This window comes from Tauraco erythrolophus, chromosome 21 (assembly GCF_009769465.1).
Source record: "Tauraco erythrolophus isolate bTauEry1 chromosome 21, bTauEry1.pri, whole genome shotgun sequence".
Lineage (NCBI taxonomy): Eukaryota > Metazoa > Chordata > Aves > Musophagiformes > Musophagidae > Tauraco > Tauraco erythrolophus.
Genome location: NC_141485.1, coordinates 1,802,648 through 1,827,181, shown reverse-complemented (window position 1 = coordinate 1,827,181; position 24,534 = coordinate 1,802,648). Strand labels below are relative to the sequence as shown.

The 24,534-nt window shown below is 43.4% G+C and overlaps 2 protein-coding genes across 10 annotated transcripts in view; both read right to left on the bottom strand.

The window, feature by feature from the left end:
• Positions 1-15,298, bottom strand: part of SYNRG (synergin gamma) — a 39,892-nt gene extending 24,594 nt beyond the window's left edge. For 4 of the 8 annotated variants that reach the window (XM_086624567.1, XM_086624569.1, XM_086624570.1 and 1 more), the window contains exons 1-8: positions 15,216-15,298; positions 10,489-10,535; positions 9,029-9,147; positions 7,016-7,146; positions 6,589-6,694; positions 5,898-6,009; positions 978-1,055; positions 84-280 (exon numbers count right to left, since the gene is read on the bottom strand). In XM_086624567.1, coding sequence (XP_086480693.1) covers positions 84-280; positions 978-1,055; positions 5,898-6,009; positions 6,589-6,694; positions 7,016-7,146; positions 9,029-9,147; positions 10,489-10,535; positions 15,216-15,298 — 873 coding nt within the window. Of the gene's footprint in view, positions 1-83; positions 281-977; positions 1,056-3,520; positions 3,746-4,457; positions 4,758-5,897; positions 6,010-6,588; positions 6,695-7,015; positions 7,147-9,028; positions 9,148-10,488; positions 10,536-15,215 lie in introns of all 8 variants that reach the window. The other 4 variants (XM_086624563.1, XM_086624564.1, XM_086624566.1 and 1 more) reach the window with 4 other exon arrangements.
• A 1,241-nt stretch (positions 15,299-16,539) lies between these two features.
• On the bottom strand, positions 16,540-24,322 carry DDX52 (DExD-box helicase 52). 2 transcript variants are annotated; one of them, XM_009985612.2, is made up of 15 exons: positions 24,236-24,322; positions 23,886-24,102; positions 23,233-23,363; positions 22,852-23,037; positions 22,449-22,592; positions 21,679-21,790; positions 21,308-21,380; positions 20,953-21,156; positions 20,489-20,579; positions 19,843-19,965; positions 19,467-19,617; positions 19,004-19,079; positions 18,192-18,263; positions 17,448-17,540; positions 16,540-16,867 (listed from the first exon to the last, which is right to left on the bottom strand). In XM_009985612.2, the coding sequence occupies exons 1-15, from the start codon at positions 24,320-24,322 to the stop codon at positions 16,780-16,782; spliced, it is 1,848 nt and encodes a 615-aa protein (XP_009983914.2). In that variant the 3' UTR covers positions 16,540-16,779. The 2 variants fall into 2 exon arrangements, with proteins under 2 accessions (XP_009983914.2, XP_086480772.1); XM_086624646.1 differs by having other exon boundaries at positions 23,233-23,357.
• Positions 24,323-24,534: the final 212 nt, after the last annotated feature.

Genomic DNA, 24,534 nt, shown 5'->3' with positions numbered 1-24,534 from the left:
AGCCACTTGTGCTAACACGCAATCTACGGCAGATTAGTTACGGGAACTGCCTTTCTGCACTGATTTCCAAGCGTTAGGCATACCTGAGTTACTGCTATCATAGCCAGGACAGCGTAGAGCTCTTCTTTTGTCAGCTTCCCAGGGGTAGTGCGGTTGGCTAAAGCCCATATTTGTCCAAGGGTCTCTCTGGGCAACCCAGATGACATCAGTATGGGATAGAGTTTAGCCGTATCTATCCCAGCAGGAGTCAAAGTGGTCTCTAAAATTTTCTTATACAACTCTGTTAAGAGGGAGTCAGTGTCAGACAGTGACGACCGCTGTTTTCAAGTGAATTTAAGATTGCTTTTCTATTTTGTCTCAAAGTCAATATTACCTCAAATTAGTAACACAAAGTGTAAGGTAAGGCGACAGCATTCTGGCGTTGTATTGTATCATCATGTTCCATCTAAATGCATTATTGGATGGTCTTTACAGACAAGTTTAACACAAGCCAATAAATATTGTATACAGTTAGTGCTCCATTTTGAAACATGTTTGTTTAATGAAATTGCAGGATAATCTATATAAAAAGATAGTTATAGCAGCTTTATGTATTTAAACCTCAGTGTAATCAATATTTACTACAGCACTTCATTTTCTATTTACTGTGTTATTTGCATATATACAATAAATAGCCTTAAGAAACGAGTCTGCTTAATGACAAGACAGGCCAAAAAACAAGACTACTCATGAAAGCAGTATTATCAACAATAAAACCTCCACTACCATAACCCTCTGTCATAATAAATTCTAGATTAAACATTTAACATGCTGGAACAAAACCCATACTTCTTCAAAAGCAGATAAAGCCACCGTAAATACGTAACATCGCAAAGATAGAGGATCCACGTGATGACCAAAGAATAATGCTTTGATCAATAAATGGCAACGTAAGCAGACGCACCTTCACACCCTACATTGCCCACTTTCTCTTTTACCTGGCACCAAGCTATCGTTGTAAATCCACGGAGGCATCATTTGCTGAATCGGGTCCTGCGAAGGGAATACTCCAACTCCTAAACGTATTCCATTCAGCAAGAAAGAGAAAGACAGTTGTATTAGGATGTACAGATTCAGAGTATAAAGATCTTAGATCATAGCTGGCCAGTATCATCAGCATTTCAGGCAAAAATTTCAGATAGGAATCATTGCGCTCAGAGGAAAAACAGCTACTGCAGGAATATGTGTTTCAACATAACTAGAATGATTTGGCAGTAATGGCAAGAATAGAGTTATGCACGTAATGCAATAAGGAGCTCCTCGTTTGCCTCCCTCTTAACTTCCAGTTGTACAGAAGCTCAAGTCTCATTGTCTCTCAAAATTTCCTAGCAGCAGTTCTGTGCCGTATCAAGGTTCCCATCATATCCCATCAACTATATGCTACTAGGGCTACTTATGGAATAAATAATTTCATACCTACCATAAGAACCACACTGCTCCACCAGACCATCCTGATCAGGGAAATCCACAGCCAGCCTATGAGACTGAGTCTCAGCAAGGTCTCAGCCTTCTGTGTTCACAAAAACAGACCCATGGCCTCACTGCTGCTAGTCTGCAGCTCAAGAAGACATCATAGCCACCTTCACTACTGCAGGCTTTCACAACATGGTCTGCCACGCTCTGCTCCTTGTGAATTGGTTATTTCCTTCTTCACTGTGTGGACTTTTCCTGTCAGTTCCACATTTTACTTCCTATCTAGTCTCCTTGAGCAGATTTTATTTTTATGCCCATCTTGGACAGAGCTCTGACAAAAATCAGAACCGTTTCAGATTTCATTGTCTTTACCAGTGCCTTTGCATCTCCTCATCTTCCAGATGGATACTCTCCTGACTGCAGTCTAATTTCTAGTCATCCCACAGCTCCAAGCACAGTTTAATATAAGCAATTCCTTCCATTTCACCAGCCAAGTAAAATAAATTTGCTCCTTCCTCCAGTCTCATTACTCTTCAGCTTTAATCACCCTTCCATATACTTCTGCATTCTACCAATTCTTGCCTCTCATCCTTGAATCTCTCTGATAAAATTCAGCTCCTTAAAAATCAAATAATATGAGAAGTGAAAAGGAATTCTCAGCCGTATTTAGTTGACAGGTGGGAGAGTCTTACTCAAAGCTTTGATAATACCCAGATGACGAAGGGTCTGCCATTTTTCAGCATTAACTACTAAACTTCTGTTCCTCACAAAGGACTTCAGCTCACCCTTCAAAGCACCCTTAGCAACATTTGCAACTGTTCCTAACTATTGATGCTCCACATAATCACTTCCAACACTACCTTCATCTGCAGGCTGTATTTAAACTCACTCTGTCTCACACTTTCAAATGAGGGTAGTTCCCACCCCCCACCCCCCCTTTTTTTTTTTAAATCAGGCATCAGATTGAGCTGGGTTTGTACACAATGAAAAATGCAATTGACTGAACTATGAATAAACCCACAGCTCTTATTTCATGCTGTATATTCTTTAAAGTAAAGTCACTTTAAGCAATTTACTGTGTATTACAAAGCCCCTCCACTTACTAAACATGTCCATTTGGACCATTTAACTTCATCCAGTAATGTTTCTTAAATATACTGGATAAGAAAACACTTGAAAGCAATACATCCAGTGACTGAGGAGAGGAACACATGAGTTCACTAATAAAAAGTTATGGTACTTCTAGGAAAGAAATAAATGCTTGAGAAAGTGCCCAATTCAATTATCTACAGACCAGGAGCTCTCTCCCTCTTCTCCATCTCCTCTCACCCCCCAGTAAAGTGAGATTACACAAAGGACTACATGTATTTTAATCATACTTGACTACAGTGGAGCCCATGTTTCACGTAACCCTTGAGTACAACATCAGAGTCAAGGTGCACCAGAGACTTTGCTTCTATTTTGATTGGAATAAACCAAAAACAGTCAATAGGCAGCTTTAATAAAATCCAATTTGGAACTAAAGCTTGCTTAAAGTTTTTACCTACTCCAGCTTCTGAAATTTTGATCCCTAAAGCACAGATAGTTTTAGACAGAACGCGTATGAGTGGCAAATTGTCTGGCAAATAAATATTAACTAGCTGTGAGTTTTAACCTAACAAGATTTTGTCCCCTCAAAGTTAAAAGATGAAAACCCACCATGACACTGATCATTTTTAGTAATAAGTTTCCTTAAATAATTAAAAAAAAAAAACAACATAAAAAAAAAATCCTTAGAGAGCACATCTTCCCCCCCTTCCAAGAAAGAGGACAGAGTATTTTAAAACAGCAGACCTGATTAAACAAACATGTTAAAAGTGATTACAGCAGTAAATTCACATGGAAAAGGTTCAGAGCAAAATCATGATTGTTACACTTTTAGCAAGTAGCAGGAGGCACTGACATATCATTCAAGCAGGCGTTCAGAGCAAAATTATGCAGGATTGGCCTTAGAATTAGTGTACAGAGTGTTAGCATTCAAGCAGCATCTTATTAGATTTAAATTCTGTCAAATGTTTCATTTGCTCACCACACTCTTCAACTGCTATGTTTTGTTCTGAAGCCTTGTGCATCTCTGCAGCAGTGGTACCACTTTCATGTCCACCTACAACATCCCAGTCATTGATGGTTAGACTGGGACGAACTTGGCTTGCAGCCGAGGCTTTGTGCCCAACTTCGGATGTTTTAAGTTTGGTTTGCTCTTGTTCAGATTCATTTGAGCCATAATCTAAGACTTTCTCCTCCAAGGAAGAGCCTGAATAAACAGCAGGAGGAATTATTTGGTTTTTGTTATGAACCACCCAGATCGCAATCCACACTTTCAAAGGAAAAGTAATATTGGTACCACTGGTGAGTTATCAAGATGAGTATCCATCCCAGCTCAGATCAACAGCACCACCCTGTTCCAACATTTATAGCCTGATTCTGCCCTTTACTCACCATGCATGCACAACAAATTCAAAAAAATAAGGGACAAGTAAGAGAAGGAACACATGGAACTATCTGCTGTGTTAGAGTCACCGTTGCATAATCATCTAGGAATCAGTAGCAGAAGTGCCCAGTATCTACTTACATCTGCAAAATTCTTCATGCTAATCTCACCAACATCCGTTTAGCCTCCAAGAGAGGAAGCACGCAATTTTTTATACCACCATTCCAACTGCATCTTTTTTTACTACACAGACTTAGGAAGATGCTAGCACACAAGGCTTAATTCACTTAAGATCAGTCATCTGCATATTTAGCAATCTTTGGATTCACGTGTGACTTGCTTTTACTGTGCAGTTCTAAGGGAAGGAAGGAGACTTCAGAAATCTTTTCCCATGGATCAGCAGGTTTCTACTTAATTGCCTATATATTACTTCTTTCAGCCAGACTGAAAAAAACCCCAACGAAACAAGTAAAGATTCTGTGAAGCTGTATGACAGGAGGTGACACGTAAAAAGAAAAAGATACTTTAGAGTTACCTGGTTTATGACTATTGGCTGAAGATGCAGAGGTAGGAAAATAAGGAACCTGCCCAGTTGTACCATGCAGGATGGATAACACTGGAGTCTGGGCTGGAGGGAGAGGCTGGACCACAGCCTTCTCTGAAAGCAGTTGCCCAGCCTCAGCAGCAGAATGGAAAGGCTGAAAAGGCTGAGAGGTGGGTTGAGGCACCAGTTTGGGGATTTCAACAGGCCCTTGTATAAAGTCACTAAATTCTTCATCATCGAGAAAAGCAGGGTGGGAAACAGTTACAGCAGAATGGGATGATGTGGGATGATCTGTAAAATGGAATGAACACACAATGGAAAATGCTGAGGAAAAGGTGGAAAGGGAGGAAAAGCAGCAAATACTAGGTACACACAGCAAATGGGCGAGGGGAAACAAGAGTGGATGCATTATTTGACAGAGATGTGAAGAGTTACTACTGTCAGCGTAACAAACACATCAGGTAAAACTGAGCAGCCACTTCCAACCACGCATCTTCTCTTCCAGATTTTTACAATGTAAACATTTTGATTGAAACTTGATTCCTAGCACTGGCTATGCAAGTATTCTGTTTGTTTTAAACAGACTGGGTCAAAACAAACCAAGAAGTAATATTTCAAACTAGACGTAACGAGGGTGTGCATGGGGGGACGTTCTCCCTCCGTGGAGTGTATTATCCTCTAAAGCTCAATAATGTATCATAAGATACGTAAGAAATGTGTACTCATTTAGCTAACCTGCTGCTTGATCCCTTGCATAGTTACCCATTTTAAGAGAAATTATATAGGATGGGCAAATCTACAGACAACAGAATGTTGTCAGAAACCACCTGTAACTTCGAAAATTATCAAACAGTAGAGATAAACACGTTATAGAGGAAAAAGCTTGTCTAGATAAGCTTTGTTTCAGGCTAGACCCAGAACGAGCTATACTACAACCCACAGGACATCTTTAGCAGTGATTGTCACAAATATAGTAATTACTGAGAAGAGAACACAGAAGGCTTCGGTTTGACCGTGCCCAGGCGACAGCACTTTTACAGTACACTGAAGTCATTACACAGTGTTTTGATCACTCTTAGCACTTGGATAGCACTTCTTGGCTTCAAAAGGACTCTGCAAAACGTTAATTAATGCTTTGACTAGGAAAGAACAAACACGTTATCAATTTCTGTCATATTTCACATGAAGCACAGCACATTAAGCTCTCTTGTAAAGATTTCAAGTCTTCCAATAAAAACTGATATCTAATATTTCACCCTGATAACCTGACCCAGCAAACAGTTGCTAGAACAACACTTTATTTTACAAAAGAGTTAAGCCACTCACTTTACACCACCGAAAAAAAAGTACTTCTTGCAATTAGTTCCCCCTGCTGAGGATTGCAAACATTAGAGTTTTATTTTCAGGTGGAAGATGAGAAAAGTGACAAACCTGGCTTTTTTGGATGTGATGCTGGTGTTGGGTGCATTTTAGCATCTCTAGAAAAACCATCTAAGTTTCCTTTAATGGCTTCCAAAGCATCATCTCTGCTTTTTTCACCTGTCTGAAACACCACAGAACACATTTTGAGAAATTCACAGAACAGTTCAGTTTTCTTTCAATAGTCACACTTCAGTACAAAATCAGCAATGTCTGCTGTTAGATTAATCCCTTATTTCTCCAGCAGTGCCTTCTTGAAGCATAAAAACAATAACTCCCATATTTAGAAAGTGTTTATATTGCATATTACACCGTAACATTGCTTCTGTCTTTAGAGCTAGCTTCATGCACAGGAACAATACACAAACCTTACTCAGCTATTTGTATTCTTGCAGATAAGAGCCTTCGAGCTCATTGCAAGTGCCCAAAACTTTGGACAAAGCCACCAAACATTCTCTATTCCAGAAACTCAATCTGTTCCCAAATGTTACATACCAGGTTGGTTTATTTTTTCAAAAGCTGATTTCATTTTAAACACCAGCCTTGGTTTACATTGCACCAAGGGCGTGTAAAGGACTGACTATTCCAGATGCTTTTCAAGATGTAATCCCCGATTATTTGCTTGTTGAAAGAGACCATTCCGTTAAAAGTCATTTAAAAAAGCCTGAAGAAAGAAACACCCCAATTACTATTTAGGACATACCTTAGGTTTCACACTGCTTAGGAGTCTCAGCTTTTGTTTCTGCTCTTCAAACTGCCGCCGTTTTCTCTCTTCTTCTAAGAATTTCTGCTGGTGTTCAAACCTCTTCCTGAAGCAAAATGATTAAAAAAAATTAAATCTAAAAATATTTTTTCATTACGATTTCATGGCAAGCTCCTGCTTGATTTTTCCATTTCTTCTGTTTCAAATTCAGATGGCTTGGTGCAAACACTTCTTCTTCTCAGAGTCACAACTCATTTCATAGATGGCCTTCAAATGCAATGGAATGATCTCACAATATTCTAGAACCCTAAAGGGATTGCTTTTCTGGAGAAACCACCAATATTTTTACTGTGTGGATCACCCCTCCAGACTACATCTCCCCCTTGAAAAAGAAGAATTTCCCAAGAGTCAGTAAAGCATCACTTACTGTTGTTCCTCTGCAAACTGCTTCTGCATGTCAGGGGTGTACTGCGGGGCTGCTGGACGCATTCCCAAGAAAGGAGCCTGTCCCATGTAAGGCATTCCAGTCGCTGGCATCGGCCCTAAGGGCATGCCACCCTGCAACAAAAGAATACAACGCCAAGATTTTTTTATTTATTTGGTTTTTTCTAATCACAGAAAAAGCCAAACCCCCGGCAATTATGCCCTGCCGAATCGTGAAGCAGACAGATCTGGTGGAATTCAGAGCGTTAAGAACAGCTGGATGAGCAGTGTCTGAGCGCAGACCGAAGCGCTGGGCAGCAGCAGATGGCGCGCGTCCCTCTGCACAACGCTTGTAACAGGATTTTAAGGGCAGGACTGGGCTTCTGGCCAAATGCAAAAGCCAGGACTTCAAATCCACACAACCTACCTCCAGAGCAGGAAGGTTACAGGCACCCTACAGCGCTACACATGGTTCAGTACCATGCTTTTGGGTTTTCTTTAGGTTTTTTGTTTCCTGTTCTAAGTGATCGCGCTTAAATTCCCCGCTGGAGGTGCACGCTCCTAAAGTAGTCGTTTTGCAAACACAGCTCATCCAGGGGTCCGAGGGAGGGAAAGCCAGGAGGAGACTTGTCTGAACAAATTGCATCTGTATCATAAGCATCTGCTGAGAAATAGATTCTGGTACAGTTACAGCAGCAAAGCTTTCCTAATATGAAAGAGGACAGAAAACAATTTACTTTTCTTACTGTTCATTTGTATTTGGTATTGGCAAACATAGGAAGAGAACAAAAGCTGTTTATTATTTTTAGAGCAGTTCTCATAAAAACATCTTCCTACTATAAATTTTATGAAATTAATCTAATAAATTTCAGGTGGGGGTGGGAAGGGAAGGGAGTGCAAGGAGATGGAAAGATGCAATAAATTCAATTTGTCACATGGCAATTTGGCTACAAAGCCATGCCAAAATATTGAATTTCAGCAAAGTGCAAATTTGTACATAAGCACATATGGTACTAAATAGAAAACAAAAGATTAAAAGAGAGAAAACATAATATTGGCTACTCATATTTCATTCTTACTCCTCACTTAGCAACGGCAGAGTTAAAGACAAAAGTTATGTTAAGCAAGAAAAAGAATGAGAATGAAACATAGGAAGTAGGACAAATGGGAAAATCAGTCACGTGAGAAAATACAGCACATTTAAGAGATTCCTTTTAAACAAGGTGTTTAAAAGAAAGTTTATGGATTGTCACCTACACTCAGTAAACTTAGTTCTGTTAACTCCAGCATTTGAGTTACAAAGGGACAAAACAACTCAGTGAATTGGTCATGATCAATCAGGTTGTGTACACAGCCACTTCTTATCAGCTTATAAAGGTCTCATTTCAAATACTACCCAGTACACCACCTTAGGGTAAGCACATACAACCAAAGCAAAAGAAGAGAAAGCATGAAGTAAAATTAAAAAGACAGAAGAGAGACGCTGTGGGAGTTTTGAATTATAGTTACTTAACACTTCAGTACTATTACTAACCACACTTTGGAGTAGGTGGTATCTGGTAGCTTTTCAACATCTTGCTGATGCTTTTGTTTCCTTTCCTGTTCAGAGACTACACTTCTCTCACCACACTTTGGTGTCACAACACATACAATGAAATGAAAGCCCAGATCCTGACAACTTTGAGTGGGCTATAATGTCCAAGTTACTTTAAATATTACCAGTACTGTCCTCACACTACATTCTCTCTACTCTACAACATTGAGTAATGTGTGCCAAACTCCTCCACTCTCTCTATCCAGATCCCAATGAAACTCGGAGAATTCTTTAACTTACCAGAAATATCTTCCAAGAGAATACTATAAAATATGATGTCCCACTACGGGCTAATACCAACACTTCAGTTTCTAGCACAGTTTTGCCCTCTTGCCCCACTCACAGCTGCGAGAGAACTATGGCATCAGCTGTCACCTTTCAGACAAGCACCACGGTATCTCATTTCAGTCCACATTTCACTACCTGCATGGTCATCGGTCCAGGAGGCATCTGAGAACTGTAATTCATTCCAATCATGCCTGGCATATTGGACTGCATGACAGGAACCATTGGAAATCCTTGCTGTTGTATAGGAATCATCCCTGCAACGAAACATCAAATATGGTAAACTCCCAGTTAGTGTTAAAGCTTTTTTTTTTTTTTTTTAAACTAAACCAGAAATGGAAAGGAAAAAACTCTCAGGCTTGTCGGACTATCTAAAAAATAAAAAAATATGTTACGCTGCAGGCAGCTGTAGAATTTCCTTAATTTAGATATTGGTCAGCCTAAGGGAAGAAACGTTATGGGGCTTTCCCAGTAACTAAGCTGATAAATTCTCCCACCATCCTAAGGTTTCTCTGTGGGTTTCTTCCCATGTGATTTTTGAAAGGGCCATTTCCAATTAACAAGATTTAATTAACGAGGTTGACTGGTGCTGATAATTGTCCGTTTCTCTTGAAAGGGAAGACTTACAAACTGGCAGCTTTTGGAGACAAGTCTTGAGAAATAAACTCATCATTTCGCAACGCAACTTCACACTCTGATCTGGCTGGGTAACTTGCCTGTAGCTTAATTAGCCAACTGCATATATTAGAATGGTTACAATACTTGCCAGTAAAAGCTAAACTTCAGCAAAATCGGACAAATTTTCTCCCAATATTTTGTCCAAAAAATGTCAAAAAATTTTGTGAATATATTAATTCACTGAATAAAGCCACGTGGATGATGTTTCAGTATTTTCATGTCTCATATTTTGCCATCTTGGGAGACACACACCAACCCAGATTGGTTACCAGCACGCCGTGAGATAATTATAATTGTGCAGAACTGAACATCATAAGCAAAAGCACTCTAGGAGGGACGTGACACACTCAGGAATAATCCATAAATCAGTCCCTGGGATTTTTGTAAGAAAACTCTCCACTTTCCCTACAAGTTCTCTCTGTATTTTCCATTAATTAAACAAACAGCACTGCAACAGGAATGAGAACAAAGGTAATTTAAGGCTGAGGCTCTCCTATTGTATTAGTACTTTCCACACAGGTTGTGACTCTTGTCACAGGGTCTTGCTGTGCTTTGTAAATATTTACCAGGTCTTGCAACACCCACACAATATGGGCATAGGCAGCTGGTAGGTGAAGCATAAAGAGGTTAAATACCACACTCAAAATAACACAAAAATCTTAAAGGCAAATTCAGGTTAAAAACGGAGACACAGCTTTCCTAGATCTTTAATCTGGCATTCTGGTAACACAGCTTCTTCAACATTGCATAGAAAGTTTTATAAATAGAGTTGCAAGAGTCAGCTTACCAGTACTGACTGCAAGGGGAGAAACAGCTATGGAGTTCAATTAATAATCATGCTCTGAGCATCAGCGCAGAACTATTTTGTTTAACGTATCTACACAAAGTAAAGAGCTTCGTGCTCAAAAGGCTAAGTTCACCCATACCTTGAGGGGGGCCTAAACCACCTGCGACAGGAAACATGAAGCTGGAGGAAGAAAAAAGAGTACATGAAAGTCTGTAATTTTAGTGCAAATATAAATGAATGGGAAAGTTACTTCGATTTGCAGGTCAACGCCACCACCCAAAGCCTCCCACCCATCTGCTCCTGCAGGTCTGGCAGAACCCAACCCCACCACAGGGAAAAGGCCACCCCTCCCTGGGACCCCCCAAAGCACCAGAGAGTCCCACCAGCAACGCCAGCGCTGTCACGGGCTGCAAAGAGAGGAAGAAATAGATCTTATCCTCCCCAGCAGCACTCAGACGGCTTTGACTCATCGACACCACCCACGAGAGAGTTTCGGCACCCACGCAGGGTGGGAACAGGTCAGTTTGTTAGTGCAGGCTGGGCCTTCACGCACCGCAGAATGAATAAGCATCTCCTGGTGGAAGTATCTGATTCAGCAAGACCGTTAACCGCACCAAACAACAGTTCTCAGCGGCTCAGTAACAATTCTCTGCAGAGAAACAAACCATCCACGAAACCCCACCACTTGGGCGTCTTTGCCCCCTTTGAAACACTAAGTATCACCAAAAAATGGAGTTTCTGTTTCTTCAATTAGATCTAACTACAAGAAAAACAGCGCCTTGGAAAAAACATTCATTCGAGTATCAAAGGCCAAGTGCACCTGGAGGAAGAACTGTTGAAATTTCAGCTGAATTCATAACGGGAATCGCTAGCCCTCGCTTTCAAACAGAAGCCCGTGCTGCGCGGCCACACAGCAAACAAGGGCCTCGTTTAAAAGTCTCATCTGCAAGCAACTCTCAGAAAGCCACGTCAGCAGCAATTTACCAAACGAGAACCTCACTCAGCATCCCAGGCAGCTATTGCACCAAAATACCATGGAAGAGAAACACACTTCTAGATATTCAATATTCCTGGGCACGAGGGCGGATGTCAAAGCAAGTGCCATGAGTAAAGGAGAAAACGTCACCATAAATGGCTGCAGACGGTTTCACAAAACCTGCAGGAAATTCCAAAAGCCAACCTGGTTTATAAATACGAGCGAGCTGTGTAATATGAGTCCTAAGATAAAATAAGGAATTTAAATTATGCATTGATCCAGGAGCAAATTGCACCTACCCACTATACAGACGGCAGGTTACGTGGTCACCAAGACAACCCATATTACTCTTCAGTTCATCCCCTGGCTCAGAATCTTAACACTGAAGCTTTCTCTTTCACCCTGACCACAATCTGCTCATTTCTCCTTCCACAATGAACTCGAACCTACACCTTCCACCGGGTCTAGGTCTTACCACCCTCGACTACCACAATTTTGGGGTTCTCAGTCTGAAGCACTGTGCAGACACACGCCACCTCATCTCAAAACTCAAAACATGTGCTGGGCTTCTCTGGGTCGAGTTCAGTTCACGCAGTGGCCAAGGTCTACTCAACAGACTGATGTTCAATTCGCTCATTTTTAATCCACTTCTCAGCATACAAACATCACGAAGACAAACAGTTGACTGAAAAAATCACAGAGGGACCCATGACTGAACTCCGGTGCTGGTCAGAAAAGCTGTTTTCTCCACTCAAGGGCTGAAGCCCAGTGAATTAAGTGGATTTTGCCTGTGTTTGGTTTCATCTATGGAAACAGTTGTTTTTTTCCCATGAGATGTCAGTACAGGGTGCTCCTCGGCAATACACCCCCTTGAAACGCGCGTAATTTCAGAACTTCTGCTGCAAAAATACACCATTCTTAGTTTCATCGGAACGATGACATATTAAAAGTTATTTTTGAAAAGCTCACAAGTATGGAAAAGTGTTCGTAGCTTCGTGTTTTCCCTCTCGGAGAAGCCGGTCAACAAAAATTCTTCCAAATCAGCAAATGCAATGTAAACTGAAGCAGCACAGCAAGGTACCAGCGCTGGTTGGAAGCAAACAAAGGCCAGACTATTAAATATTTATCCCTTTCTACACAGCTCCTGACTTATTTATTTTCTCTGTTGGAAAAAAAAACAACAATCAATCAACAAAAAAACCCTGCAGCTAATTAGAGGGCACTGGAAGAGGAGCTAGTTAGAAGTGGCAGAGCAAGCTCCTGCAGCACAGCACTCGGATTCGCCGCGGACCTCGCTCCAAGATTTAGCTGTGCAATTGCTCACACCGGCCACACGTGCACGCACACAATCCCAACGCCTTCATTATCCAAGCACCAGGAACTTCGTTACTACGCTACTTTTCAGAGATGCAAAAGCAAAGCCCACACGCTTTTAAAGCGGCTGATCCTCCTCGCTGAGAAATTTGTGAGATGAATGGATGCGCTACAGAAAACCATGGAACTCCATAAACCATACAGTGATAGGAGCAGCAGAAGTAACTTTCTTTTAAAGAAAACATTTTAATTCCAGTTATCTCAAAATAACAACACTGACATGGCAGGGGGGTTGGAACTGGATGATCTTCCAACCCAAACCATTCTATGATTCTATGACAGGAGAATCAAGAACTAAAAATAAACAGATAAAATTAGAACAGTCTCCTTTTTTTTTAAAAAAAAAAAAAAAAGGAAAAAAAAACAGATGAGCATGATAAATCAAGCAGCCTGTAAGGACCAGTATGCTACAGGAGAGGCTAAAAAAAAACATTACTAGCCAGTGTTGTGCTCCAAATGCACTTTCTAGGCAATTGAAACTTTTATGACCCCAGATGTTTAAAATATACAGATTAGTTGACTATTATCAAGCATACTATTTTAATATAGTTTCTTACTCCCTGTTATTTCCACACCACTTTAAAGCACCTGCAGACATTTCTGTTCTCAACAGCAGAAGCACTTTACCACCCAGGTCCATGCCACAAGCCACAGTACTTTGGGTAACACAGGTGTAATATATGCAATATGCTGCACAAAATAAAATAAATACGAAAAAAAAACAAAGCAATTGCCCTACGACAGAACTCAAAGTAGTAATACAAATCTGTAAATGTCTATCAGATAAGTATTTTAAATATGAAGCTTAAATAGAAAAAAAAAACAACCAACAGCTTCAGTCAAAAGGCAGGAGCGTGGGGAGAAGCAGCTCCTTTTCCGTGTTCATCCTTCACTGATGAAGCTCCAAACGACACATAACACTCTCCTGTCTACAAGTGGAATTTTCAAACCCTTCACTCCCAACCAGCACAACTCTATCAACGCAACAGAGACCGTCGCGGTGGTTTTGAATGGCAGAAACCCACAACGCTCCAAGCAAAACAAGGCAAAGAACCCTCGCAGGCAGAGAACAGAACTCTTCCTCTACCTCCGGACTCCATTCTCCAAGAAACCAAAATACTTACAATGGGAAACAATTCTTTTTAAATCTCGTTATTTTTCAAAACTTACAGTCTGCTGACAACATTTTTGTTACTTTCCTATTAAATTGCTGAGCAGCCAGCATTGCTCTAAGCTGCCAGACAGTTTATCCAGCCCCTCGTGAGAATTTTTTCCGATATATATACCCAGGAAAACACACAGACAGCCTCCCGTCCCTTCCACGGCACGCACAGGCAGACGGATGCGCTTCGGCTCTTCTCTTCCCAAGAAATCCCCTGGGATGCCTTTTCCCCAGCGCAGCGACCCGGCTCAGCCAGCTGACTGGGGACCCCGGCACAGGTGAAGGTCGCCCCGGTGCAGCCCCCCCCTCCTCGTGTTCCCAGTAACCCCAACAAAAGCCAAGACAACTCGATGGACTTAAACGCCCTTTGTCAAACGCACAATTTGCCCGGCCTCCCCAGAAGTAGGACAACGGATAAACAGCTCGCAAGAGCCTACGGTAAAAAAAATAAATCACAAAGTCTTCAAAGGCAGCGAAAGACGCTGCCGAACCTTTCCAAAACCACGACGGCACGTTCGCACGGCCCAGTTACCACCATTTCCTCCCCCTGACACCGTTCCTCAGTCCTCCCTCTTCGCTGAAGCGCCCTTCGTGGGACGGAGGGGAAGGAAAACTGCCCACAGGAGCCGCGGCCAACACCTGCCCGCTGGCGATAAGCACCGTTTATCGCTGCCGACACCGAGCGGGGCTGGAGAAATCCCGAAATCCTGAAATCCCTTCCCGCCCCGATATCTGAGATTGCGGCTGCGGAGCCTGACGAGCGGGCTACGACTGCCCCAGCCCCGAGGAGCCGGGGGATAAGGTGGGCTCCCAAATGGCAGTTACACCCCAGCGAACAGTGGAGCCACTGCGGCTGCAGCCCCCACGCCCCGCCTGGGACCCCCACACACTGCCTAGGACCCCCCAACACCGCCTGGGACCCCCATACCCTACCCGGGACCCCCCAACACCCCGCCTGGGACCCCCACACCCCGCCTGGGACCCCCCAACACCCTGCCTGGGACACCCACGCCCCACCCAGGACCCCCCATACCCCACCCGAGACCCCCCCAACACCCCGCCTGGGACCCCCGACCACCCCACTCGGGACTTCCCCAACCCCCTGCCCAGGCCCTGCCGCTGTGCCCCTACAGCCCCCCAGCATCGCCCACCAGCTCTCCCCATCCCTGTCCGCCCCGCCACATCCCCCTTAGCCCCTCCATCGCCCGCCAGTCTCTGCCCCCAGACCCCCCATCTCCACCCCAGCTGTCCTCCTCCTCCTCCTCCTCCTCTCCGCACGCCTCCGCCTCCCTCGCCCGCGGCCCCCCGCTCCCGCTGCCCGCAGCCCTCCGGCCCCACCACCACCGACCTGGCGGCCCCCGCTCCGCCGCCGCCCGCGCCGCCCGCCGCCCCGCCGGCACCCCCCGCGCCGGGTCCCGGCCGCAGCGCCATCTTCCCGCTCCGGCCCCGGCAGCGGCTGTCAGCTGAGCGGCGGCGGCTTCCGGGGCCGGGCCCGGCCGCGGCCCGCCCCCGGCCCGGCCCGGCCCCGCGGGGAGCGGCGGCGGCGGCGGGAGAACGCCCCGGGGTTGTTCTCGACCCGCGGGAGAAGGGGGGGCTCCGTGTGACATCCCGAGCATCCCACAGATTTTTGATTTGTGTCAAAAATCACGTTAAAATCGAACGCAGCCTTAGAGAATGAGCTAAAGGAGATTTAAGCTCTCGTTCCAAAACTAAGTCCTGCAAAAGGAGAACCACAGCATCTTCTGGCACTCAAACTGTTAAACGTATCCCACTTCCGATCTGTCACAAGTATCTTGCAGCAGGCAACTGGGTATTTATCAGAATATACAACTGCATTTTTATTAAAATATACGGCAAATTTGCTCATAGACATCAAAAACGACATGAGTTCCTATATAACCCAAATATACGATGCAATTCTGCAAATAAAGCAAAAAGAACTCAGCTTCCGTGCTTTGGGAACAAGCAAAACAGGATGCAGTCTCCAGTTTCAGAGTAGTCAGTTGGGCAGAGCAATTACCAGTGCTCTGCTGTAAATGAGTTACACAGAGCTGGGATCCAGTTCTGAATTGGATTAGGTATGACAAAGCAGGAAGACAATCCTGTACAGGATCCTTGCTTAAAGGATTCTAGTTGCAAAGGAGAAACCATTCCTGCATTACCAGAACTCTGACACAACAGTGGAATGACAACACAGATGGCAGATGAGGTGGAAACACCAGGAGCCTGGCTTTTTTGTGCAACAGGAATGAAATAATACCCGCAGACTTGTTTGGTCAAGGCTGTAGCCTTGTACGAGAATCTTTTGTGACCGTGTTTATTCTGTTTTGAGACTTAAAGATGAAACAGTAAGAAATACTAGAGTTTAGAGACACGGAAAGTATTAGTTATTTCAAAATGATTTTACAGAAAAAAAAAAAGTAGGAGGAGCACAGCTTTACTTTCACATCCAATACAAGTGTTTGGTTTGGTTTGTTTTTCAGGTGTCCAGGGAAGGCTTTGACAGCTGCATTTATCAAGCCTAACAGGAAGCTTTGTATGTTTTCTACCACTGAATCTTCTGGAAGCCTGACAAACACGTTAGGGACGATCTGAACGCAGAACTGACAGTATTTTCCAAGGAGTAACACAAAACTGCACGATAGTAACACAAACAGATGCTACTTTTGAACTATTGTTCAGAAATACAGGGCATTTACTGCAAGAGCACACCCTTCAGCTTCTATAAGAAGCATTCAGGAATCCTCAACTGGTATTTCAGTAGAGACATTCTTGCATGTAAACATCCATCCTCACCCAGAAGGAAATACAAGAAATATTTTTCTCCCTTCCCCTTTGCCACTATCTTCATTCTTCTTTTCTTCAGTATGGACAGAAGTGTCAGCCCCAGCTCACAAGCAGTCTGTTGCTCTTCAGCTTTTTGAAACAGTCTGTAATTTACTGCCATTTTTATCTTCTTTAACTTTCTTCTTTTCCTTAAAATTTTCCTTTGTAGATTTCCTACAAGAAACACAGCAGAGATGAAGACACCTGAACGTTATGTGTAAAAAAAGATGAAGCACATAGCGGTGACACAGACATTAGTCGTTTCACATCGTATTAGTACAGCTGAACAGAAATCCTTCGGTAGCAACACTGCAAAACGTGGTAACAGTGTTCTTTGTGATCACCTCTACTATATCAAACCGCTACATGCCGATCTTCTGTGAGCTCCAGTCAGCACAACTTAAGATCTGCTTTTTGTATTAATACTCGGTTGTGGTAAAACCAACGCCAGCCCTCTGCCAGAAGAGCAGATGGGTTCTGTCAAATAACAGCTAGTCTGAAGTCTGGCTTTAAGGCCAGTGGTTTAAACTCAGCTTGCTATCCCCTGATACATGGTGCCACGTGAGGCAAACTGATGGCATTAATCCCATTTCCAGTAGATAGATATTGACACTAAAATTCACCATCACTAAACTAAAGTCATGGTGACTGGGGGGCCCATCCAAGTAAGTTATTGGTTATTTCGGAGGAAGCTGTCTGGGCCTTTTCTGGATCAACAACATCTCTTACCTCCTCTTGAGAAAAACCTACTTACGTTTTTCTTTTGGCTTTTTTTAAGAAGCACTCAGGGGTGGTACAAATGGATTCTCTTGTCAATGGTTTCTTAATGAATTTCTTCTTCTGTTTGCTGAGAATGACATTTAGTGAAGAAGTATTAAATTACTTTAAAGGGCAAAAACGAATATCCAAAGTAAATAAAACAGATAATTAAATCCTTTACTAGTTGTTAGGGATTTATGCATCTGATTACATTATGCAACAGATTACAATCTGTTGTTTATTCCAAGATTTGTTCAGCCACGTTATCTCCTAGACATTAAAACAAACTTCATTTCAATCAATAAGTCTTAACAACATGTAAGGATTTCTACTTTATATACTATTAGAAGTTATGAAAAAGTATGAAAAGAAGCACTAATTAAAAAAACATTTATCTATATGCATACACCCCTACACCAATTTTACTACAAGTAACTCAAGAGAGTAAAGGACTTACTTTCATCTATCAGAAGCCCAATTCATGAGTATGGGCCCAGCAAGTCCACAGCAGATTCCAGGGAACTCACAGAAAAATAGTTAACACCAGGAAAACTCCAAGAGGAGAATTCTTTTTGTTTCCATTTTTGTCTTGAGTAAAAAACTGCCATGATCACCCTGTATAAAACTTTTGCAGCTCAACTGCAACTATACTGTGAACAACTAGATCTTTTGTAACCCTTACACACCCAGCAGCACTCATGCAGGTTTTTGAAGTGGTGAAGTATTCAAATGAACATACCTTTGCAGTCTGGGAAGGTGTTTTATGTAGTCTGGCACAGGACAGCCAGCTCGCTGAATAACACTGGCTATACTGGAAAGGAGAGGAGGGAAGAGATTAACTCTGGCAGCAAGTGCTGGGACAAGACAAGCATCTTCTGTGGAAAACAGCAATCCCTAACAACCAGCTGTTTTTTTGTTTTGTTGTGGTTTTTTTTTTAAAGCAAGAAATAGACACAAAAGCAAGTTTGAGGTAAGGTGAGGATGAAACAAAAAACCACAAAAGGTTTAAGTGAAGCTAGTGACTCCATTTGGACAAATTTGAACTCCGGGTGAGCAGAGTCTTCAAGGAGATGAAGAAAAAGCAATAAGCCAAAACAGAGAATTGTACCAGTTAATTTTGGACACAAGCGAGTTGAAGAACTGGATTAAAAAACCCAAAGCACAGCATGGAGTAGTCATACTTTCTACATGGCAAATGATTTAGGAAAACCAGACCAAGAGCAAACCCTTTAGGGAGGTCCAAGTCAGAATAACTCCATTTCACTGAAAGGTGCTACCAAGCACGCCATCCCGCTGTCGTTACCGGCAACGAGACTGAAAAGTGAAAGGATCTAGTTTCCCTCTCGCTGCATTAATGAAAGGCTTCAAAAAGATGCCTTAAAATGGCAATGTCCTCAGTCTTTCCCCATACTGTGGCACCACCTTGCAGTTCCACCATGCTGATAGAGTTCTCTGTTTGTAAGAGCTTTTCACAGCAGTGTGGGGTTTCCAGAGCATACTACTACTACAGAAAACAAAAACCTTTTTTGCTGTATTATGTTTCCAATTTACCTCCGTAATAAAGGTTTATCGTCCTCTGTAAAGAAAGTCACTGCTTTTCCTGTGTGCCCTGCTCTTCCAGTTCGACCTGTCAAACACAAATTTTGCAAGAAGTAGGTATTTTACTTTAAATATCTCCCTTTCTTCTATTCCTCTTCACAGCCCCAGCCTCCCGATGTGTGTTAGCATACTGAGCATACTACCAAGCAGCCAGTCCCCAAAGATTGTTCCTACTGGATGAAAGCACAGGTATGTCTGAAGCACCTAAATATTTAAGTTCGTAGAAGACTGACAAAAAGTAACTCAGTTTTACTGAAAGTTGAGCCCAGATATAAACTGGTTCAAGTGATGTAGCAGCTAGTGCTGCAGCAACAGAGGAGGCTTGGTTTCAGGATTTTTGCTCATGCACCAGCGCATCTACATAGAAGATCTAGGAAATGAGAAAAAAAGACATAAGTTGTGAACAATCTCTTACCTATCCTGTGGATGTATTCCACCGCACTCGTTGGCAAATCGTAATTAATGACCATATTCACTCCTTTGAAGTCAATCCCTCGAGCTAGTAAGGCTGAGCAGATGAGCACCCAGATCTTCCCAGCTCTGAAACTGTGTACTACGTTATCTCTCTAGGAAAAGAAAAGAAAGGTACTTGGAAACAGCTGAATTAGCAATTTGAGAAAGGAAGTGAACTTGTTTCCTGGAAGTTGCCATGATGTTAACGAATAAAACTAAAACTCTAAATGAAAGCCTGCAGTAATTTACTGTCAAACTTGCCTGAAATTACATTACACCACTCTTACTTTTACCTTTCTTTCTGAAGTGTTTCTCAAAAAGAAACTGTATCCTCCTACCTGTTGCTGAGTTTTGTCCGCATGGATGACATCCACGTTGATGCCTTCGTAAATAAGTTCATGGAAAAGTTCTTTAGCCCTCTCGATAGACTGTACAAAAACAAGGACTGGAGGAGCAAAACCCTGAAAAAAAATAAGTTTGTCTAAGGTTCAAGTCCTTTTCTTACCATTATTTATTACAGACACAGAGCTACCGAAGAGACTTAATCAGTCCCAGTATTTTACATCTCAGAGGATGATTTTTTTTTTTTTCTGACTAGTCAAATCTTTGGGAGTCAGAATTAAGCAAGTTCAGCTCCACTATCTTTGATGGAACAGTTCCCAACTTAAGCATCAGATTGCATTTTAATCCACAGAAATGAACAGACTTTTTTTTTTTCTTCACCCAATGTGAAGAACCCACTCACACTGTGAAATCAAACAGACTGTAACACAACTGCCCCTAAGCAAGGCTCAAATATCTAACCAAGATCGGGGATCCCTCTCAGCTTTCACAGATAGGGTACTCCTCCTCTCGTACAGCAGATGTGGACAATGGTTTAACGTGTGTCACAGAGAAGTCTTGGCCCCAGGAAACGACGAGTCTCTGACAGAACACACAGTTCAGTTCCATAGCAAACAGAACGTCCTCATCTTTCCAAAATACCTTTTTAACAAGCTCTCTCATTGCTGTTAGTTTTCCTGTCTCAGATCCAACAAACAACAGCTCTTGTTCTACTGTCTCTGCTGCAGAGTTCCTGAAATGAGAAATCCAAGAGAAGTGGGTAACCAGCAGAGTTTATTTATATATTTATAGACACTCAAAAACATAAAATATTACCCGGTGAATGAGAAACATTGCACAACAAACTTATTTCACCAGGACACGCTTCTAAGATCAATGTTTATTTGAAGATAAAGTGAAAAGATCTGTAAATACGTGAGAGACCTGTATGCCTACACAATTTTTTCTGAAGACAAGCAACCTGCAGTATTCAGATTTTCAACAGAGACATAAGACCAACCAGACACCAACCAGACTGATGATGCAAAGAAACCAAATAATTTACCCAGGCAAGGAAAAAAAAAAAAAAGACCCATGAGAGAGTCTGAGTAGAACTGCACACCTACCTTGCTCCAACGGACACCAGAACAACGCTGTCGAGGTTGAGTTTGCACCACTCCTCGACATCATGCGCAAAGGTTGCGCTGAACAAGGCTCTCCTGACCAGGTGGGACGTGCATGCCAGGAAGATGGAGGCCAGCTGATCTCGGAACCCCGACTTCCCGTCTTCAAACAGTTTGTCTGACTCATCCACCACCAGCCACTCCACACTAGGGACAGAGAGGTTTTCTTTTAGTAAGAGTCACTCGTGGAGAAGGCAGAAGTTCTAACAGACCATCACAGGCGCAAGGCCTACGCACGCATCCACTTTTCAGTGGCAGAGCTAGTAGCAAAGCCAAATTTGATAAAGACTCTCAGTACCTGGTCAAGTCTATTGCTGGAGGATCTTGTTTCAGCAAATAAATGAGTCTGTTCGGAGTAGTAACCAGTATATCTACAGATAGGGGGAAAAAAAGAAACAAAACATGAAAAAAGACCCAAAATAAACCAGACTAACAGAGCCCTGAGAAACACAGGTTCCAATCCAATCTGCCAGAGGTACGGTTTAACAAGGTCCACTGTGCAGCTCAGTTCCTGTTTCTTCCATGCCAGCTACTTTTTGAACGTTGAGCAATAGATTGCACGTCCTGAGTGGTATTAACCAATCTCTTCAAAACCACACAGGCCAGAAGAGAAAAGTCAGTGACATTTTTTAAATTTTCAGAAGCACTCCAAGCAGTTACAACAATTACCAAATTTCTTAGAAGACTTGGGCCCAAACTTCTTTGCTGCTTCAGCTGCCTTGTGGATCATGTGTATTCTGAAACCTGTCCCCTCAGCCAACTTCACCAGCTCCCGATGTGTCTGAAGAGGCAGCAACAGAGATTAAATTATCAAACCGATCTGGTTGGCTTTTCTGACCAGAAAAACTGCAGGCAATCCCTACAGTTTCAAACACCACCCCGGCTTCAGTGTGAAAACAATGCTGACTAGTCGTCTCAGCACAATAAACCGCAGCTTTCTAACTCGTACAACGCCCCTGAAAGTTCTCACAGATCTGACCACCACATTTTGACCCCAACGCCGCAGCTCCCCCAAACTCCCTCTCCCATTTGAGCAGAAATGGAACTCTGCCCAGAGCTGCAATTTTTATTTCAGTTTAATAACAAAGCTTCAACATAGAGTTATTCATCGAAATGCTGTGTTTGGGACAAACAGATAAGTCTCTTCTAGCAATCCCAAATACCAAGGTAGGTATTAATTGCACCTAAGCACTGGGCAGTTGTTTTAAAACATGATCAAGGAATCTTCAGACTAATCTAATCATCTAGATTAGACTGAGATGCTAGATATGTACCTATGGCACAGAAGACAAATGACACGTTTAAATTGGCTTTTTCTGATACCTGAGGGTAATAAAGGAAAAAAATATTTACTGAGCTGCTGTTTTACTGATTCCCAGAGTGAAAACCTTGGAGTACGCCAGTGTGACAACCACTCCCTCTCTCCCCTCAGCACACACCTGGCTAGCAAGTTCTCGGGTAGGCGATATGATCAGCGCTCTGAACCCTTTGTTCCTAGGTTGTTTCAGATGTGTCAAGAGAGGAATGCAAAATGCCAGTGTTTTTCCAGACCCAGTAGGAGCTGAAGCTAGAAGTTCCCGACCCTGTAAGAAAAACAAGAAGGGTGTTACATTTTATTAGAAAAAAAGAAGAAAAAAAATGAACAAAAATCACGTTCACATAAATATTAAAGCTACAAACTAACCCAAAATATATAATATTGTAAAGGCTGAGTTTTGAACTCTGATGCAGCTGATATAGCTCTAGAGTTGGACGACTAACCACTGACGTGACCCCAAAGAGAGGCCACTCTCCACATCCTGCCATACTCCCCGCAATAAAGTGCAACAGCAGAAAACTGACATGAAGCATGACGGGAATAGCCTGCATCTGGATTGGTGTTGGCACGTGGAAGCCAGCAGCTTGAATGTTCTCCATGATTTTCGGGTGGATTTTGTATTCCTTTTGAAGCTGATCGAACGTGGCAATCGGGTCGGGAAGATCTGTTCCTTGGACATTGATCCTGTGCCGGTTTCTGAAGCGGTTTACCTAAAAGGCAAAAGAAACTCTTTCTTTCTTTGACAGCATAAAACTAAACACATACAGATTCATCTCCTGGTTATTTTCCCCATACTCAGTCACCCTCCTCCCAGGAGAAACCACCATAAAGGAACCTCAACTTGTGGATGAAATGCCCACAGAAACCAAGTAATCTGTTGCTACGTTAGAATCCCCTGATCTCACCTTTTCTCTTCTCAAGCGTTCAAGTTTTTCTGCAGTAGGTTTTTTGTCTTTTGCATCTTCAATTTTTGCTTCCAGAGAGGACATCCATTTTATTCCATTACTTTCTGACAACTCTGGCATTGACGCTCCTTCTGGGAGTTTCAAAAAATGGAAATTAGCAAAACCCAGGCAAAAATTATTTTGTAAAAAAGGACATCTCACAACCTTTTTCTCTCTCATTCTCACTGAAGTTAATGAAGACTTCAGGAGCACAATCACATCCCCGTGCCTTATCACCGAATCCTGGCCCAATTATTTCACCAGCTCTGACACAGGCCAGCCAAAGAACCCAGAAGCCTCTGGTAAAATGACCTACAGCACCTGTTGATTTAAAATAAACTGAAACAAGCAAAAAGCATGAACTGCATCAGGATATTCTGCCAAGTATGAATGTATGTGTAGGTAAATCATAGAATCACAGAATGGTTTGGGTTGGAAGGGACCTAAAAGATCATCCAGTTCCAACCCCCCTGCCCATGGGCAGGGACACCCTCCACTAGACCAAGTTCCTGAAAGCCTCATCCAACCTGGCCTTGAACTCTTCCAGGGATGGGGCAGTCACAGCTTCTCTGGGCAACCTGTACCAGTGCCTCACCACCCTGTGTGTCTCATACCTTGTGTCTTTTTCTTTTTCCTTTTCCCTTTAGTACTTTCTGCAGTTCGTTTTCTCTTTCCTGCCACGCCTCCGTCGTTATTCTCTGCTCCGTCCTCCTGCTGCTCTCCACCCTTTACCTCTCCAGCCCCTGCGAGCCCCCAGCCCTCCTGGGCAGACCTGCGGCCGAAAAAGTCGAGGCTTTCCAGCGAGACGCTGCCGCCACTCCCCTTCATCACCTGCGAGGAGGGAGAGAGGAGGGAAACCGGTGAGACGGGGCCGCACGTAGGCCCGGGGGCCCGCCGCGCGGAACGGACGCGGCCTGGAGGCCCCGCGTCGCGCCGGAGACGGCGCCTGGCTCCATCCCCGCACCCCGAAGCGCCGCGCATCCTGCCCGAAGCGCCGCACGTCAAAGCGGGCACCGGCGCCCAAGCGCCGAAACAGCTCCTGCGCCTCCATGCTACCCCGCCGCCGCCGGAAGTAGCGAGCACTTCCGGCGGCTCCAAGGCGGGGCCGAGCGCTGCGTCTCCTAGCAACCACCCCCGCGGGCGGGGGGGGTGTCATGGCGCCGCGTTGCCATGGCAACCGCGCCCGTAGGCTTCAGCGGGCCGCGTTTCGCTGTAGGCCGCAGCCCCGGGTCGCTCCCGGCCACCGGTGTGGCTGTGGGTTCC

What these genes read in the sequence shown, in the direction of transcription:
- DDX52 (XM_009985612.2), bottom strand. Translation starts at nt 24,322, where the DNA reads ATGGAGGCGCAGGAGCTGTTTCGGCGCTTGGGCGCCGGTGCCCGCTTT. An exon ending in CTATTCCCGTCATGCTTCAT is followed by an intron (nt 22,593 to 22,851) that starts GTCAGTTTTCTG and finishes TTTTTCTTACAG; the next exon opens with GGTCGGGAACTTCTAGCTTC. An exon ending in TGAGAGAGCTTGTTAAAAAG is followed by an intron (nt 19,966 to 20,488) that starts GTATTTTGGAAA and finishes ATTTTTTTTCAG; the next exon opens with GGTTTTGCTCCTCCAGTCCT.